The sequence below is a fragment of the Pholcus phalangioides genome, unplaced genomic scaffold (assembly GCF_987345545.1).
Source record: "Pholcus phalangioides strain wild (caught in Gottingen) unplaced genomic scaffold, Ppha-v1.0 ptg000043l_1, whole genome shotgun sequence".
Classification (NCBI taxonomy): Eukaryota; Metazoa; Arthropoda; class Arachnida; order Araneae; family Pholcidae; genus Pholcus; species Pholcus phalangioides.
The window spans coordinates 3,078,416-3,096,137 of record NW_028301629.1 but is presented as its reverse complement, the minus strand read 5'-3'; the positions used below and the strand labels follow the sequence as shown (position 1 = coordinate 3,096,137).

General features: G+C 35.0%; 1 protein-coding gene across 5 annotated transcripts in view; it reads left to right on the top strand.

The window, feature by feature from the left end:
- Positions 1-17,722, top strand: part of LOC149063793 (recombining binding protein suppressor of hairless-like) — a 100,115-nt gene that overhangs the window by 56,410 nt on the left and 25,983 nt on the right. For 4 of the 5 annotated variants that reach the window (XM_089255572.1, XM_089255573.1, XM_089255571.1 and 1 more), the window contains one exon: positions 15,994-16,147. In XM_089255572.1, coding sequence (XP_089111698.1) covers positions 15,994-16,147 — 154 coding nt within the window. Of the gene's footprint in view, positions 1-13,547; positions 13,620-15,993; positions 16,148-17,722 lie in introns of those variants that run through there. The other variant, XM_089255575.1, reaches the window with a different exon arrangement.

Here is a 17,722-nt window from a genome sequence, read left to right as displayed (position 1 = left end):
TAACAGATCAGAGTATGTCATAGTCATGATGTGGATGTGCTTGCAATTCAGCTTTATTAAACCAAACACGTCCCCACGTTAATATTCCTGAGGAACTTCTATCATATAGGGGATGTGCTGGAGATTGTAATTCACTAAAGTTTGCAATCTGACCGCTGTTTATAACATTTTGAAGTACCCCCATAGCCAGAAGTTGCAAGGGTTAAGGCGCATCTTGTCAAAATGGTTCTTCAGCAGCTGCTTTGCTGGTATTGCAATGTGGATCTTGATAGAAGTTCTATCCATACACTGATGCTGTAGAAATTCCAAAATGATGTGGATGCACAAAATAGATTATACTGCTGGCCAAGTACAGCATCATTTACCTGCACATTTTGAACTACTTGCATTTTTTCCCCTTTTGCGAAAAAAACTTCCATTGCTTCAGGAATATCCATGCAAATTTTCAAGTCATTCTGACCAGTACTTATTGTATAGTTTTGGAATCAAAACTTTAATTATAATCGCCCTGTACATAACTGATTATTTTTCATAAATCTGTTACTACTACACAGTAGAATCCTGATTAACTGGGCCTAACAGTGAAAGTATAAAAAAAATAACTATTGAATATTAAAACTGAGATATATATATAATAGGAGATGTGCTACTTCTTATGGAAAAGAAAATTAAAATGTCTGTGAGGTAATGTAACTACTAGTATACTAGTCTTTGTCCTTTAAGGACAGCTGGTGTCTTTATTTGATTATAGGACCACCTGCCCCTAGCAGGATGGTGTCACTACTGTTGCTGCTTCTTTGTGAAGGGAAAAAGAAACCTGTGATCACCACTACATTTAGATGTGTGATGCAATCCTTATTCATGAATTTGCTAAAGATATATAGAGCACCAGAATGTAGCCAAAGGTTAGAAAATGTTGTAAGAATGAGAAATGTTGACTTTTGTATGTAACTTTAAATAACTAAGATACTTTATATGAAAAATATATATATATTCTGGCCACTTTTATGAGACTTTTTGAAAAAAAAACCCACTTATAAAATCTTATGTCATTTAAAGATATACCATCAGAATGTACCCCAAGGATATAAAATATGGTAAAAATGAAACATTTTGGCTAATAATGAACCAATATGATATTTTTCAAGGGAAAAAAATGATATTTAGACCACTTTTATTTGATTTTTTGAAAAAAACCACTTGGTTAAAACCAAGGTTTAAACCAACGTGGTTTAAACCAAACAACCCTGCATATCACAGAATAGACGGGGATGCAATATTTTCATAGCAAGCATTTTTTGAACCAGTGTTTCCCAAATAGTATGATGTGGGTTGTGTCAGAGCGCTTGATTTGGGGATAAATTTGTATCAAATGCAATGTTAAGGCTGTGATTTTAAACTAGTGTGTAGAGTAGATTTATGGTGAACTAGCTTTTGTGAAAATGATCAGTGATGAAGTTACTTAATTCAGCACAGGGTGCATGTTATAATCAGAATTTCTAAGAACTTGGCAATCAAGTCATTCATATGTTTGGGACTTCCTACCCTAGATAAAGTGCACAAAGTAGAAACATGAAAAATTATGATTGGGGGAAGTGGGGAAATCGGCAAGAATATTTGAATGATTCTAAGGCTAATTTTAATTTATTATGGTGGGAAAATATAAATGCTTTGGGCGTTTTGTTGCAATGATGTCATTTCTCATATATTTTAAGAAAAAATTCTTAAAATAATAGATTACGTTATTGTATTATATTGTCCCCCTCATGCCAGCAGCACGCATGTTCAATGTCCTAGGAAAAAATAATGTGAGAAATGGCATGTGAATGTTTACTCTACCCATGCTATTCTATGTATGCCATGTTCCTGAAATTTTTTGTAACGTGTTTCAATAAGGATACACTTTCATGTTTCAGACAAAACTTAGATAGCAGTCAAATATCCAACCAGCAGATAAAAAAAAGGTGAAATGTGCTCAATCGTGTTTCTAGTATGCAGAGCATGTCCTTTACCCACTATGGTTCACCCCAATAAAAACGAAACATTAATTTTTTTTAAATATGGATGTAAATGGGTGCTATATTAGCATATTTTCAATTGAAATAATAGTTCAACACAGCAATCCAGTTAATTACAGTGGCTTTTTTTAATTAGTTAAAATGGCTAATTAAGGGTAGAACATACAGTTCTCCTTTATTTTACTGTAATATATTTCCAATTTCCTCAACTTTTTTGTGATTTTGTAAATCTCTGAACATGTAAAGTTTTAGCAGCTCTCAAAAAATTATGGAGGTAAGGTATCAACTCTTTCTAGATGAAAAAAAAAAAAGTAGTATACTTATATTAGCCCTGTTTTGTATTGAAATGACCCTGGAAAATGTACTTTCTAAAATATCAAAGAAAGAGAAAGAAAGAATAATGTTAAATTGATATTATGTTTTTTATTGGCCAAGTATTTGCAGTGTATATTCAAATATATGGGCCATAGAGGGTTTAGGTAAAAAATAATGAATTCTTGGGGGAGGGGGGAAAGACTCAAAAATTGCAAAGCCATTGCTATCATAGTCGAAACTCCAACAACACAGTTTTACAATAACAAAAGCATCATTTTTTTTTTTGCTATTTTTGTGATCTTTTTGGTAGTTGTTTATTTCAAGTATGCCATCACCTAAAGTATTGTACTGTATTTTAACTGTGATTTATGGAAACCCTCAGATTTTTTTTGCCGTAAAATTTGGAAAAAGTTTTCATAAGATATATTTTTTTATTTTAAGATGTAAAAAAATGTTCATGAAAGCGCTTGATTTTTTTTTCTTGAAGGTGTAAAATTCCAAACGTAATTTAAAAAGCAAAAATTTCATTATTTGAGCACTCGTGTCAAAAATTAAAAGTTTTTAAATCATTTGTTTTGAAGGAAGAATAAAATTTAATTGTTTCATTTTTAATTTTAATGTTGTTGCTGTGGACACATGGGCAAGTCCAGAAAACATACAGGAAATTTTTTTTCATTGATTTTTTGGTTAGTATCTCTAAGCTGAAGGATCGGAAGAAGAAATAAAGGGGGGGGGGGGATTAAGAAAATCAAACTAAATCTGAATTCTGCTGAAGAAAAAGGGTTTCCTCATCCATCTCATCTGATACATCACAATCAGCTATGTCAACTAGTTCATTATCATCATCAGAGTCACTCTCATTGTGCAAGGAATTGAGTAGTTTGTAAATATCTATATATACATGTAAATAAACACTCCCCCCACATTTTTTGCAAAAAAGGTTTCTTATACACATTAAAATACTGTAATTCTCAGGCTAAATGAGCTCTGAGGACTATTATGGTTTAAAGTCCTATGATCAGCTTGATGATAAAGATGGATATTGTTCTCATTTTATTTTAAATCTAATAAAATTCAATCAATATATGAATGCGACAAAACAATTTTTAAGCAATAAGCTTGTATTTTATTCAATAATGCATTAATTTATATCAACTTTATATGATCAAATGAGAAAAAAATCTGATTCTCAGCAATACTGTCAATAGATGGTGCTCATCGCTTGAACTTTTTTAAAAATTGAAATAATTTAGATTAGTTTTATTAAATACTAGCTTACCCGTCGTGCGTTGCTGTGATCTCAGAAGAAAGGAAATTCAAGGAAAGGGGGGGGAAAAATATGCCAGAAACCTTTGCGTTAATGTACTCAACAACTTCCCAAAGTTTCATGGCGATCGGATGAATAGTGTAGTGATGCATAAAGGACAAACAGATAGACATACATTTGTTTTTATATATATAGATTTATTATTATAGTTTTATTATTTTCACTGCAGAAACTCAAACCTTTTTTTTTGATAGTTGTTATATCCACAAGTTTCAATATTATGGATGTATCCTGAGAGGACATAAATTAAATATTTTAACTCTTAATTTTTGTTTCTTCTATAACTGTTTTCATGAACTGTTTTCATTTTTTAACATTGTCACTAAGTTAATTCACTGAGTTTCAAACTATTCAATGTGCACAGGCTACTTGCTATACATAAGATGGAAATCATGGCACAGATTTTCATTAACAAAACTGAAACATTTTCTTTAACAGTGTGATACAAAGTAGGCCGAAATCTGGGGGGGGGGGCAATTTATTGTGTGGGTTTATTGAATCATTTCATGCTTTATGGGACAAGCCATTTTTTTTCTCCCCATATTAATCTGCTCTTCTGAGAGGAGATCGCTTCCCCCTCCCTTCTGGATCTGAACCTCATAGAACATTACAATGAGAAGTCTGTTATACTGACAGTTTTTCCCGTGATTGTGAGCTCTCATTTTAAAGGAATTGTACTATACACCATAGTGTGGGCAGTGATCTGGGAGAAGGCCTTAGATCAAAATATAATAGGTCAAGGCTAGTTTTACAGATTGGAAGCAAACAGGATATCAAAATTTCCTTAGGTAACCAATGCAGCTACTAAAAGAGATAAAGGGACTCAATCTCATCAGATCAAAAGGAAAATTTTGTGGCAAAAAGTGGAGTTTCATTCACAATTTATTAAAAAGACATGAATACTTCCTATTTTCAAATATTTTCATCCTCTCAAAAATAGAGCTGGCAAGCTATGGAGGATACAAGTTGCAGATCAGCCAATTTTTAAATAGACTCTATTTCTAACCTTATCAAAAGTTTGAAATCAGGTGCAATTTCTTTGGAATGTGTGGAATAACAAAGGGGGGAAAGGGGAGGGGGCGAAGGGATGGCAGAGATGCTGCTGTACTCTAATTTATCTGGGATGCAGGGTATTAAAAAAAATCTGGGTCCCTTTTGAGTGAAAGTGAAGTCCCTCTTGAAAAACATTACCTTGAAAAAAATATGGTTCCCCACCCCCTTCCCCTATAATTCACTGGTATCTCTATGAATTTTTTCCAGCATGCCCCAGGTTTTTGACCACCTGCTTTTATCTCCTCGTTGAGACAAAGTGGCGGGCTATGTTCTAGGTAAGAGAAGGAGGTATCTCTCTGTGTGTGTGAGTGAGTCAAATAAATAAATCATTTCTAAAAATATGTTCTATCCAAAGGTTCATTTACTTTCATTGTCTACTAGTAGGAAAGCCTCTGAGAATTAAATATGTGAAATTTAGCACATGCAGTAATAAATCTAAAACAATACAGTTGACCCCCACCTATAACATTCCCATTTAGAACGCGTTTCCATTTAGTATGACTTATTTTCTTTGTCCCAACTCTAAATAATTCTCATTAAGATTTCCTGTTTAGTCCTTTGCGACAAGTCAGTTAACTAGACCTGCCTGCTCTCCCCCCCATTCTAGTTGCAGCCCTGCATCTATCCTCCGAATTGGTAATGCATGGATTTGAAATTTAATTCATGTGTGATTTTTGTGGTGACCAGAGCTTTTTTTCAAAGGAATAGCCAACTCAAAATTAAATACCTTAGAAAATCGTATTTTTAGTCAATTACCACTGTGCAATCGCAGGTTTCAAACCAAGATTTTCACCAAAGGAAAAATCCCCCCCCCCCCCACCCCAAGAAAATAAAAAATATTTTTGTAGAAAATTTAAATATTGGAGAAAATGCAGTCTTTTACTATGTTAATTTAAAATTCTTTTTGAGCCTTAGTGACCCATAATTTCTTTGGAAGAAATCCTTCTGCCCCCTCTTCAAAAGCCTAAAAGCAGATTCTGTGTACACACCAGTGATTTTTGCGATGCGAAAGGGTGACTACCACATCACAGCTAGATGACAAAACTGTGGATATTCAAGGTAGAGATTTCACTGATTCGTTTTTTTTTTTTTCGTTTGTTCTGAATGATATCTCGGAAGATGTTTTACACTTTGGACAGGTGTTCTATGCTGTATGGACGCTGTCTTTGAATGCCAGCAAATAGCCGCGAAAGTACAGTGATTTTGTGTATATAACTGGATGGGGAGAATGAAAACTCTGAAATTTGAAAATTCTGTACACGGCTACCTCATTAAGGGAAGCAACTAAATATTTTCAACAACCTGCCGTATATCAATACAATACAGTATACAAAGTAGTAAAACCATTTTTTCAAGGTTGCTAGATCCTGCTGGACTGAAAAGAGGAAAAAAGTTGGTTTTTTCTCTCCATATTTTTTCTTAAAACTAGGAAAGAACTCTTCCTGCAGGACATGTGAACCAAATTTTTATGCGTTCTTTTCCGAAATTCCAGGTATTTGATGCGCATCAATGCCATCCATCTCTAGATGGGAAAAAAAAACGTTCAAGAAATTTAAAATGCTATTTATTGAAATTATGAAAAGGGAAAAGAAATCTATTCTAATGATATTTGAACAAAATTTTCCCTTTCTAATTAGCTAAATGCTATGCATAAGTGATGTGAAATGTGTTCATATCATTTATTTCTAAATTCAACCTTAGATAAGTGGTTTGGTGGTGGTCTTCCAAATTAAACTTCTCATAAGAAGGTTAAAATTAGAAATTTCACTGGTTTTTGACGTTTTACTGACACCTATATTTCACCCTCATCATTGTTACTGTAGAAAACCCAGATTAACTGAGTTGAAACATAGGACAGGAACCTTCAACCATTTACTCAGTGCAGGCCTGACTTTTGCCATTTTAATTAAGCTCACTGGTCATACTGCACACATGTTACCGAAGAGGTTGGTGGGCCATGCATCGAAGACCCTTGACGTAGAAAGTGGAGGGCTTGCCCATTGAAATGAGAGCATGATTAAAACTAAACCAGAAAGTGTTGTTACAAATACTGAAAAACTGAGAAAAAGAAAAATGTGTTAGGGGCACAATTCCAGAGCATTCAAGTGGTCCATGGCACATTTTCAGATCACTGAAGTAGGTTTCCAAAAACACTTAAACGATCCGTGGCACATTTAGAGATCCTTTGAGTGACATGTAGCACAGTTTTAGAGCACTTAGTGGTCCCCAGTGTGATTCTACATTGCTCAAATTACCTGCGGAACATTCCCAGATTACTGAAGTGATCTGTGTCATAATTATGGATCACTTGAGTCATTCGTGGCACAGTTCCAGAGTACTCAAGGGGTATGGACGCATTTCCAGAGCACTTGAAGGATCCATGAAACATTTATAGATAACTAAAGTGGCTCTGTAGGAGACTTATCAATAGGGAGAATGTTAGTTCAGGTGCCCAATAACTATCAAAAGTTTTTTCCCCATTTTTGGCCCACTGAATAAGATGCCATTAAGAATATTTCATATTTTCATAAAGGTTTGTTGATCGCATAAGCATCATCCAAACCCCCTTCCCTCGTCATCGAAAGTCAGCAAATTGGACCCCCCCCCCCGATCGATGCTGACATAATAATTGAATGGCCCCTTTGTATCAGCCAGTTGGCTAAACTTTTATATGAGTAGCGGAGAGTGACATCACATATTCATACAGGTCACCATCTGGTGGAAAATGTCAGCATATATGAGTTAGGGCCAAATGCTGTATGTATGGTCCTGTTCAGCTTATATATGCTCAAGGGAGAGATGTTCCTTTGCTTCTGTAGTGTGGTGGTCTAGTACAGTGGTTCTCAACCTTTGGAAGCCCGCTGCCCGGTAAATCTCTTTTGTGTAAGTCAAAGGCCGGGTCATACACACAACTAACGAGAAATTAATAGGAAAAATGAAACTGCAATCGCTCACGGCTCAGTGTAAATAGCGTTAGGGCCCGGTGGTTGCAAAACACTGGTCTAGCACATTCAATCGGATTGAGAGGGGACAGTGGTTCGATTCCCGCAGAAGCAGTTGAATTTTCTTCGAATTCATCTTCACATCAGTCAGTTGTTTTTACCTTTGCAAAGAGACAAGGTTGAGCTTGAGCATGGGGGGGGGGGGGAACTTTTCAGGGTTGGGTTTCTTCCAAAAGAAACCTATTTCTTTCAAGAATGTAGAAGAAACTGGAAAAAATCGGAAAAAAAGGGAGGAATCTGGAGGAAATGACAGAACTTAAAAGAAAAGCAAAATGTGCTCTAACCCTTTCAGGTACTGGTGCTACAAATGTGTGGGTTGCTTTTTCTCACTGCAGTATATTTTCCTTTGACCTCTTAAGCCCTAACTTAAAGAATTGTGTAAGTTTTGAATAGGATGAATATGAACTTTGGGGACTTTCACTTGTTGCTGCCCCTGGAGTTGAACATTCAGGAAATTTTTAAGATGGCTTCCGGGAGAAAGTACCTCTGGGAAAAATGTGATTTATTACATAAAATTTAGCTATAAAATTGTAGAAAAAATTGTATGAGATGAATTTTAAAAAGCAGCCGCTTTTGACATTATATTTTAATTCATTTTGTTAAGTATCAAAAATGCAAAAACATTTTGAAAATTCCAAAAAAAAAAAAAATGCTTGGGTCTGAAAGAGTTATTGTTTGATTGTAGGACATGTAATTAAGACTTGTTATTTCACCTCATTGTATGTGAAGTAGGTATCTAATAAGTTTTTAAAATAATACTTTTCTAATATTCAATTACGAAATATCTCTTCCCGGGGCAATGTATAATTGTATAATAATTAATAAAGCCCACACATTTGAATGAGTTGTTATAGTTTCCTTGCAGAATATTAATATGAGTACAAAAATATGTATAATCTAATGTCTAATTAATGCGTCATTATTTCCCAAACCAAATCATTCTTTCCCAAACTTTTTGCTACATCACCCCTTCTTCAGAAAAATTTTCCCCTCATTCCCCCCCACCCAACTCAAGCAAGCCCATAGGATCCTATGTTATACCTGTGGCATCTATCCCCCAACCACTCCATCTCCCACTTTGGGAAACACTGCTCAATATTATTATATTATAAGTTATAATAATTTTAGCTGATCCACTAGTTCTTTTTGGATGCTCAGAACATTTCTCAAATGGCTTGACAATATTTAACTGTGCAGAGTATCATTTCTCATGTAATAAAAGAGAAAAAGTATATTTTAGGAATCGTCATAAGACTGGTATATGGTCAACAAACTTTCCTTATGCAATAAAACCAAAGTTTCATGGACGCATGAGTTATAACATTCAATGGAAACGCTTAGAAAAATTTTTCATCATGCTGTTTTTCGATCGTCGTGAATATCTTCACGAGATAGGCAGAACCCTACTCGGCATAATTAGAAATTTTTATTTGCATAAGCTGGTCAAAGATTTAGTAAACCGACTGTTACCTAGTTCTGTTACACTCAATCTATCAGCTATAGAGATATCAAGCAAATAGTGCTGATACTTATCGAATGGATAGGGCTTTTTGTGCAAAATGCTGACTTATCACCTTATTTTGAATTCATAAAATGACATGAAGAATAATTTGTGATTTTTTTTTTCACACTCAAAAACCGAGAGTGCTCTATTTCAAAAACTTACTTCAGAAACTTAATGTTCACATACATATCATATAAGCCTTGAGATTTTGCGTATTGGCTGGTTGTTTAAACCTGCACCTTAGGGTTAAATTCTAAGTTGTAACATTATTATGGAGCATTAAATTGCTTTTAAGTATTAATTCAAGCCCACACTTGCTTATTTGGAGATTTGTTTATTTCAGGTTCATCCCATTGATAAACTTATTTTCTGATACATGAGCCTATGACTTAGGTCAAGAAAATTTCTTGACCATAAGTTGTAGGCTCGTGTAATAGCTGTCCCGTTATCTCTTTGGCATTTGGTTGTAGCCAAGTTGGAGCCTATTAGTAAAGCAATACATGTAAGGAGATGAAAACAATAAAATATCTGTTGGTTTTTGAAATTGGTAGGGGTTTCATTCAGTGGAACAGTAGTTCTTTATAATTATTTGGATATAAATTCCTTATAAGGAGGGGAAAAAAAATTCAAATTCAGATCATATAGAATCATATATAAATTTTTGATGCATGTAGTTGCTCTTGAGAATTCTTACGACAGATAATTTCGAATATAAAATGGAATTCCCTGAAAAGTGTGTACTGACTCGCATGCTTCCAACATGTAATAAATTAGTCTCATGTGAAAGCCTAACATTCTCAAGAACACAAGTCCATAAAACTTCCATTTCAAAATAAAGAGTTTTTGGCTATTTCATATTTTGGAGATATTTTGTCAGTACTTCGTGCCAACATAGTTTCTAGCCATACACAAGCCAGAAATGCTGTTGTTTCATCTGGGAGAAAATTCCTTACTATGCAGCTGACTGTAAAATGGTCTTCTTGCTCGTTTTCCACTTTTCCACTTGCATCTCTCTCTCTAACCCCCTTTCCTACCTACCCACCTACCTTTCCACCCGTCTCTTTCTCTCATGGAAAACGGAAGCGTGCTTTGCTCTTTTGTGAGCCAGGTGCTGGCCCACATTACTTTTCACAAGGGATATACTCTTGTCCTCTTTCCCTATTCCATTGGCTGTTGGCAAGAGAGAGAGAGAGAGAGAGAGAGAGAGCCCTTTGCTATAAGCTTCACTTGCTGTACTTGTTTTTGAGGCAGCCTGCAGATTAGCTCCAGTGCTCTCCAGGGAACCACGTAGATGCATTCCATCCAGCCTCGCTTTATTCTCTGCATTCCACCCACTACCCCCTATTCACTCTAAAGCGTGGGAATTTCTCCTCCTGTGTCCAGATGTTGTGGCTCTCCTGCTTTCCAGTTAATGGCAACCACTCAGTTTCATTGATCGAAGCAGTTCCCCACCCTTGTACTCCGTTTTCTTTGCCCATACCATCATTCTAACCTATTGCTTACCCCACAAAGTATGTCCCTTCAACTTAGATGTGTTCTCACTGGTTGAGGGAGGGACAAATTTAGTTTTGTGTTGATCATTTAGTGCTGTTTAGTGTTTTTATTTATTTATTTATTTGTACGAAAGTATGTTTTTTTATATGTTCAATGCCCCATCATTTTTGTATTGGTTTTTTTCCCTCTTTGTGTATGATTCTCTTCCTCTTTTTTGTTTCCGTGTGCACTTCCAATATTATGTTCAGCTGCATCTTTTTTTTTTTCGGGTTCTAGGAAGGAGTTTTATCCTGGGACTAATAGCTTTCCAAAGTCTCATGAATGTTTCAGTTTGTCGCTCAGTGTTTCAATTTACTGCCTATCGTTACGTAGATAAATTAATTTTCTTTGGGTAATTGAATGGTAATATACTTTTTATAAGAAAAACTTTTCGAAATAGACAATATGTGTTTTTTTTCCTTGTATGTTTTATGTTGAGGCAATTCAATATCAATTAAATCTGTAACTACAATGGTGTTCTTTTAGTAATTACGACCCCACTTTCCATATTGTCTTGAGTTTCTCTCTCCCTTCAATAATCTCCCCTCGTATTAAATTTCAGTTGATTGTTGAATTTTTTAAAATCATTTTGAGGATTCTTATTTTGGAGTCAATATGTATTTTTTTTTATTTGAGTCATTTCTTTCTGCCTTTGAACCTCCTTTTTTGTTATCTCATGCTCCCTCAAGGAGGAGGGTCAGGACTCCACAGGTTGAGAACCATTACATCAATACATTCTTCACTCAGGAACATTTAGATGTAAAGGTGGTTGAGAATTTCTTTAAAATCATTTTCGTTTTGTTGGTTTGGAGTCAATTTAGAATTTTAGGGTGTCTCCCTATTCAATTATCATGAATGCAATGAAACAACTTTGGTGTAGCAAAATGAGCAATGCTCGTGTGTCTAATTATCTTATTTACAAATATATGGGTTGTTCAAATGAATCACAGATAGAGCTCATAACAAATCAAATACAGCATATCCTATTTATCACACAATTTTCAAAATACCATAACAAAAAACGCTGCAAGCGGGTAAATGCTTTAAACAAGAAATTTTAATGAGAATTTGTTAGAGTTGGGCCTACAAAAATAAGCGGTACTAAGCGGGAAAACGTTCCAAGTTAGATAGACTGTATTCGATTGTTCACCTTGACATGGCAAATACACAATTTGGTACAGTGATACCTCAGCTGAGAAGATAATTCATTCCGGAATCATGTTCCTTAGCTGAAACACGATTTCCCATTGAATTCTATAGAAACTCATTTAAATTGTTCCAGGTGCTGTTCAAAATGTAAAGAAAAGTTTTTAAAATGAAAAGGAGTACTATAAAAAAAGGCAAAAACTTATTGAAGGCTAAAATGAGCAGCTTCAAAATTGGATAAATAAGAATTTATAGGAAGATGAAAGATATTGAAGCTCTTCTTTTATTTTATAATATGTGCATAACCAACACCAGCTTTAGCTGATATTAACAAAACCCAGTCAAGTTTATAGGTATCCACATTCATTCATGTTTTAGTCAGCTCATTTCTGTGTCTCATACATGCAGATGTAAAAGATTAGCTCCTAGAATGTCCAGACTGTTTCAGTTCGATGCTAGGAGTCTTGGCATGAAAGAATGTTTGCACTGAAAACATGGGCTTATTTTTTTTTCAATGCATTTTCTATTAGTTGAATATTTTATTTTACACGAAATGGCTAAAATAATTCCAGAAAGACGTGAACATGTATCTGAAAAAAGATTCAGAGGTGGACAGAGTGAATCAGACTCAAGTGAGGGTAATTCTTGTGATGATAAATCACAAAAAACTCTGTTAGCCAAAAAATTTTTAAGCCCAGGCGTTCATTAGCCAAAGTATCACAGTATTTGTAGTACAGCTCAGAAGATAATTTGAAACACATGTAAGCAAATTAGGGAAGAATGTTTGAACAAGTGTGTGATGGATATATCATAATAATTTTAGCATATGTCATGATTTAACCTTCTGTTGAATGCAAACAGTGTATAACGTGAAGAATAATAAATTGTGTGCTACTATTTTGAACCAACAATGAACAGAATGAGTCGTGAATGAAGACATCCTATACTTCCAAAAAAGCAAATAAAACAAAGTCATCTGATCTGCAGTGGCTGGAAAGATAATATTCATGGTATTTTGTGATGCCAACATGACCACCCCACACACACTTCATGATAAGATAAGCTGATGAGATTTTGGTTAAGAGAAATCAGAATTTTTTTTGTTATTAAGTTGTTGTAAAGAGAGCCTGTGAAAATTTGCAGCCTGACAAAGGTCACAGTCTAGGATTTGGGAGCTTTGAAAATGGATTATTAACTTTGAAAATTTGCCATTCCAATACACAGTGCTGCTTTTCAATCATGTGGGGGGGGGGGTGTTAAAGTCAGAGTGGTGTAAGTCAATTATTCTCATTTTAAGAGCCTTATCAACAATCTTTATCTGCATTTTCCTCTGGATCTCCTACTGAGAGACTTTGGTGTACATGAGCAAAATGTCTTATCAGTTGAAGGATATTTTGCATATACTTAACCAATGCTGGTCAAGGTCACTGAACCTGCTTTTTTTAGTGAATGGATGAAGGGAGGGGGATCTAAGAAGGAGACCCCCTTTTCTATTGTTAAAAAACAAAGCCAATACCAGCTCTTTCTTTTTTTATCTCTTCTGAGAAAATGGTTTATCTTCTTGCTTTTTTTTGCTGCCTCTGTATAGGCAGCAAAATAGCATGCAAATAGGCATCATTCATTCATGCCTGTGTTTTGGGGGCAATTCAAATATGTCAAGATGGGGGGTTCTACCTGTGGGTTGTATGGAAGGCAGTTGGATGGGATGAAACAACTCAGTGGTATATATTTTTTGTTTATAGAATTCTCCCTTCCTTACTACACACATTTCACAGATATTACAAGGCACCACAAATGGGTAAAATTGAAGAGAATTGTTTTCTCTGAATTTTCTTAGAAAGATGTGTTTGAAATGTATAATGCTCAGAAAAAGCTATAGACATTTTTGACAATGTGAAATTTATATAGAACAAGTCTCTTTGAGGTAAGCCTACTACCTCAGTAAAAAATACTTCATTAAGTGTGAGATGAGTTTTTTAAGACTGTCCCTCCAGAGTGCAAGTCATTTCTAAAAAGATTTCAAAGCTCCAAACATTTTGCTCTTTTTTTTTTTGTTTGAAGATCTTTTCAAGATTGCATGTGAAAACTTATTGTATGATTGGAATCTGATAAAAAAATTAGAGGCTGCAGCTTCTGCAAAAAAAATCTTCTTGAAATTGATGTGGATTGGGAAGCTGCCCCTGATTTTAATTTTCCTGAATAATCAGTCAACATTTTTTTTTTTGATCTCGCACCCTTAAAATGCTCTTTCGCACCCCTGGTAAGAACCACCAACTCTAGGTTTTGTGACTGATGTTACCCAATAGCATTGGATTGTCTTCTGTATTTTTAGGACATGTAGAGGTATAAACAATGTTTACAAAGAGAGCTCTGCAAAGAGCTAGAAATAAAAGTGTTTTTCATTTATCAAAAATTATGACACTGGCATTGAACAGTAAAATGTAAACAAATCCAAGGGCGTAGCGGGGGGGGGGGGGAACTTGGGCAGTCTGGTCCCCCCCCTCAAAATGTGAGAAAATGACCGAAAAATGCAAAAAGATGGCCAAACCTATTGTTCTATCACTTCCCCCCCCCCCCAAACGAAATTTCTGGCTATGCCCCTGAACAAATCCCTTGTAATCCCTGACAGCGCAGTAAAACCATCCAATTCACCTGGACTTATTTACATTGGACCTTGCAACTTATGCATTTTGCACTGTGATTTTGTAAGTGGTCTCAAAGGACCATCATTTAAAAAAAAAACTTGCATGCCTTCGTAATTTGCTGTGCATTGAGAAAAAGAGTTCACACACTGGACTCTGGAAAAACTCCTGAAAAAATAATAACACATTGCGAGGAGAGACAGGATAGAATTATCTAGTTGCAAGTATGCAATGTTTTGTCAAAAAATTGTTTTTGTTACCAAGTCATTTCTGTCATTTTGCTTTAGCTTGAGTCAATCTTATAGGATATTGAAATAGTGATGTGAAAAAATAAATTATTTTTGAATTTTTTTTACAAATAAAAACAAATGAATTTCTGAGGGAATTTTTAAATATTATGCTATGATTATGCTGTCTAGGGGGTACCCCTCCCCTGTCCCATTTTTTCTAATTTTTTGAGTGGGAACCCTGTGTATGCGTTTTTGGTCAGGGAAAATTTTGAGTCATGGTCAGGGAAATGATAGAGCAGATTTTGCTGGGAACCCTGTTAAAAAATTTATAATCTCAAATTCCAGTTGAAACTATTGAAGCTGCGACTTGGTTAATTTTTTCTTTTAACAGCTTAGCACTTCTAGATTGTATTTCTGGACTCAAGTCAGAATTGTTGAAAAGTGGCTTACACCACACTACTCTGACTTTAACCCCCCCCCCCCCCCCCATATATGTAGCTTGCATTATAAGTTGGGCAAATGCAAATTGAATAAAAGCTTCGTTTACTGAAATACCTTCTTTACATAGGAGGTGAATTACACAAAATTCTACTCGTTTAGATTCACACATCATAGTTTGCTTGAATGTGCTATCATTTGTTTAGCTGACCATGCAATGAAAGTATTCACAGTTGGTTGTTCAGTAATTTGTACAGTGTTGTAAATGACTCTTGAGCTGTTTTAACTGGATTCATCTGGAATAATTTTTTTCAATAAACACAAAAGAAAGAAAGGAAGTTTGTGTACCCATGTGTGAATTAGAAATGCTGCAGGGGGTTGTATGCTACAAGATCGGTGTGCTAATGTATACTCACCTTTAGACAACTATGTTATGTACTAAAACTAAGTACGAAGCCATGCAGTACTGTCACATCTGGGGAACCCCCCTAAAATATTTTTGTTGTCAAATTTATACTTCAGTTTAGCAATCCATTAGGCCTATACTACACTGTCGCCATATGTGTTCATAAGTAGCCATAGGCAGTAAGTCAATGATTATCTGTGTATATTATTGCTTTAAAGTTATTTGAGAAATCTCTACAGGATTTTCACTAATCCTTTTAGTGTCTACATGCAAATGATTGAATTTCTGTTCAAATATTAATGTTGTAGTTTTTATAAATCTTTTAGTTTTTTTTTATAAATATTACATTAAAAAAAATATTTTTCATTTTATGTTTCAGTTAGTACAGAGCCTTTGCATCCAACACCTCAACGCCCCTTAGTACCACATGCTACCCTCGCCCTTCCAATGCTTGCATCAGGTCGGGGAGGACATGCACCACCAAGTCCCATGCCAACACCATCGCCCCCTGTTGATGATAGGCTACGTTCTAAGTGAGTTGAAATTAGTTTTTACTTTATCATTCCATCCTTAGCCAGCTTTAAATTTTTATATTTTTTTCATATAGAAAACAAACCATGTTTTTTATTGCGCTATCAAGAACTTAATTTACTGTGATTGGTACAGGTTATGCTGGACTACAACTGAACAAGTTTTATGAATATGATACAGAGCAGAGGTAATCAGAAGTAGAAAAAATAATATTTACATACACACATTGATACCTGATTAGCAGACTTCATATGTGAAGGTGGATACACACCACACAGGCTCAAGGCATTTTCTCCCCAGGTTTGGGCTCGTCTGTGAGCATGTCTGGCTTTTGCTTCTTTTTTTTCTTGCCAGCATGAGAGATGTGCTGTATCCCCATTGCCTGGCTCAAGGTGCCTGCCTAAAAGTTTCTGTACTTGCTTTCGAAAATCACAGCACCAAATCTCATTATTACAAGACTCCCCCACTGCACTTATGCATTAAAACAGTCTTAGCAAGAGGAAAAAATGTTTCTTTGAGAAATCATCTTCACAAAGTGCCTGAATTGGTCAATACTGAAATAAGAAGCTCTTGAGTAGACTAAATGCCTTGTGAATACAGATGAGAGGTTAAAATAGCACTTTGTATTCAAATTCTATCCTTGATATGTTCTCTCTTCAAGGTAATATTTCTTTTTTCTGGGGTAAAATCCCAAGTGAATCGCCCTTGTATGGAGATGAACTGTACTGCTGCTGTTGGTGTGATGCATGCTATTGTAATTACAGATGTAAATTTAGGTCCACTTATCATCTCTAAAGAATACCTGTTGAACTTGGTTGATTCGAAGCTCAAGAGTATAGCAGAATCCAAATTTGAATTATCCAAAATTTTTTTTATTCAATTAATCAATGTATGATAATTATTCTTTCACCAAAAATCAAAAACTCTTGTTTATGAAAATGCACTGAATCCTATCACTTCTTGTTTCAACTAGTGTTTGTGTAAAACATAAATGATCACGAAAATGATCTTATTTGCAAATTTGGGATTTTTCTCTTCCAATGTTCTTAACATTTTAAAAGATCGTCAAGTTAATTTAGGGAATGAAAGATGTAATTTTAATATTTCTAACCTGTTGATAGTGGCTGCAATTGTTGGAATAGAGGTTTCTGTTGTTTTTTTAGATTAATTTTTTCATCTTCATGGGAAGGTTCAATGCAACTTTATTCTGTAATTTTTCTACCAATGTCTGCATCTGTAAGTCAACTGCAATTTGTTTTTTAGAGTTGAATCAGAGCATAAATTTCAGTTGGTTATGGTGGAAACTGTTTCTAAGCTACATTGATATTCCGAAATAAGCCCATGATAATGCTAGAGAGTCATGAACTCCAACCCAATTTACCAGAGAAGTGAGTGGGATTTCAGCACTGTCTGTGATTGCCAGATAGAGAAGTTGATTGCCACTTACATACACACACAAACTTTGTATTTCTTAGGCAGTAGCATTTGCATCTGTTATTGCCAGGTACTAATGAAGTCATCAAATATCCAGTTAAACTTTAGTTGCCCACGGAAATACAAAAGCCAGTGTGTATGTA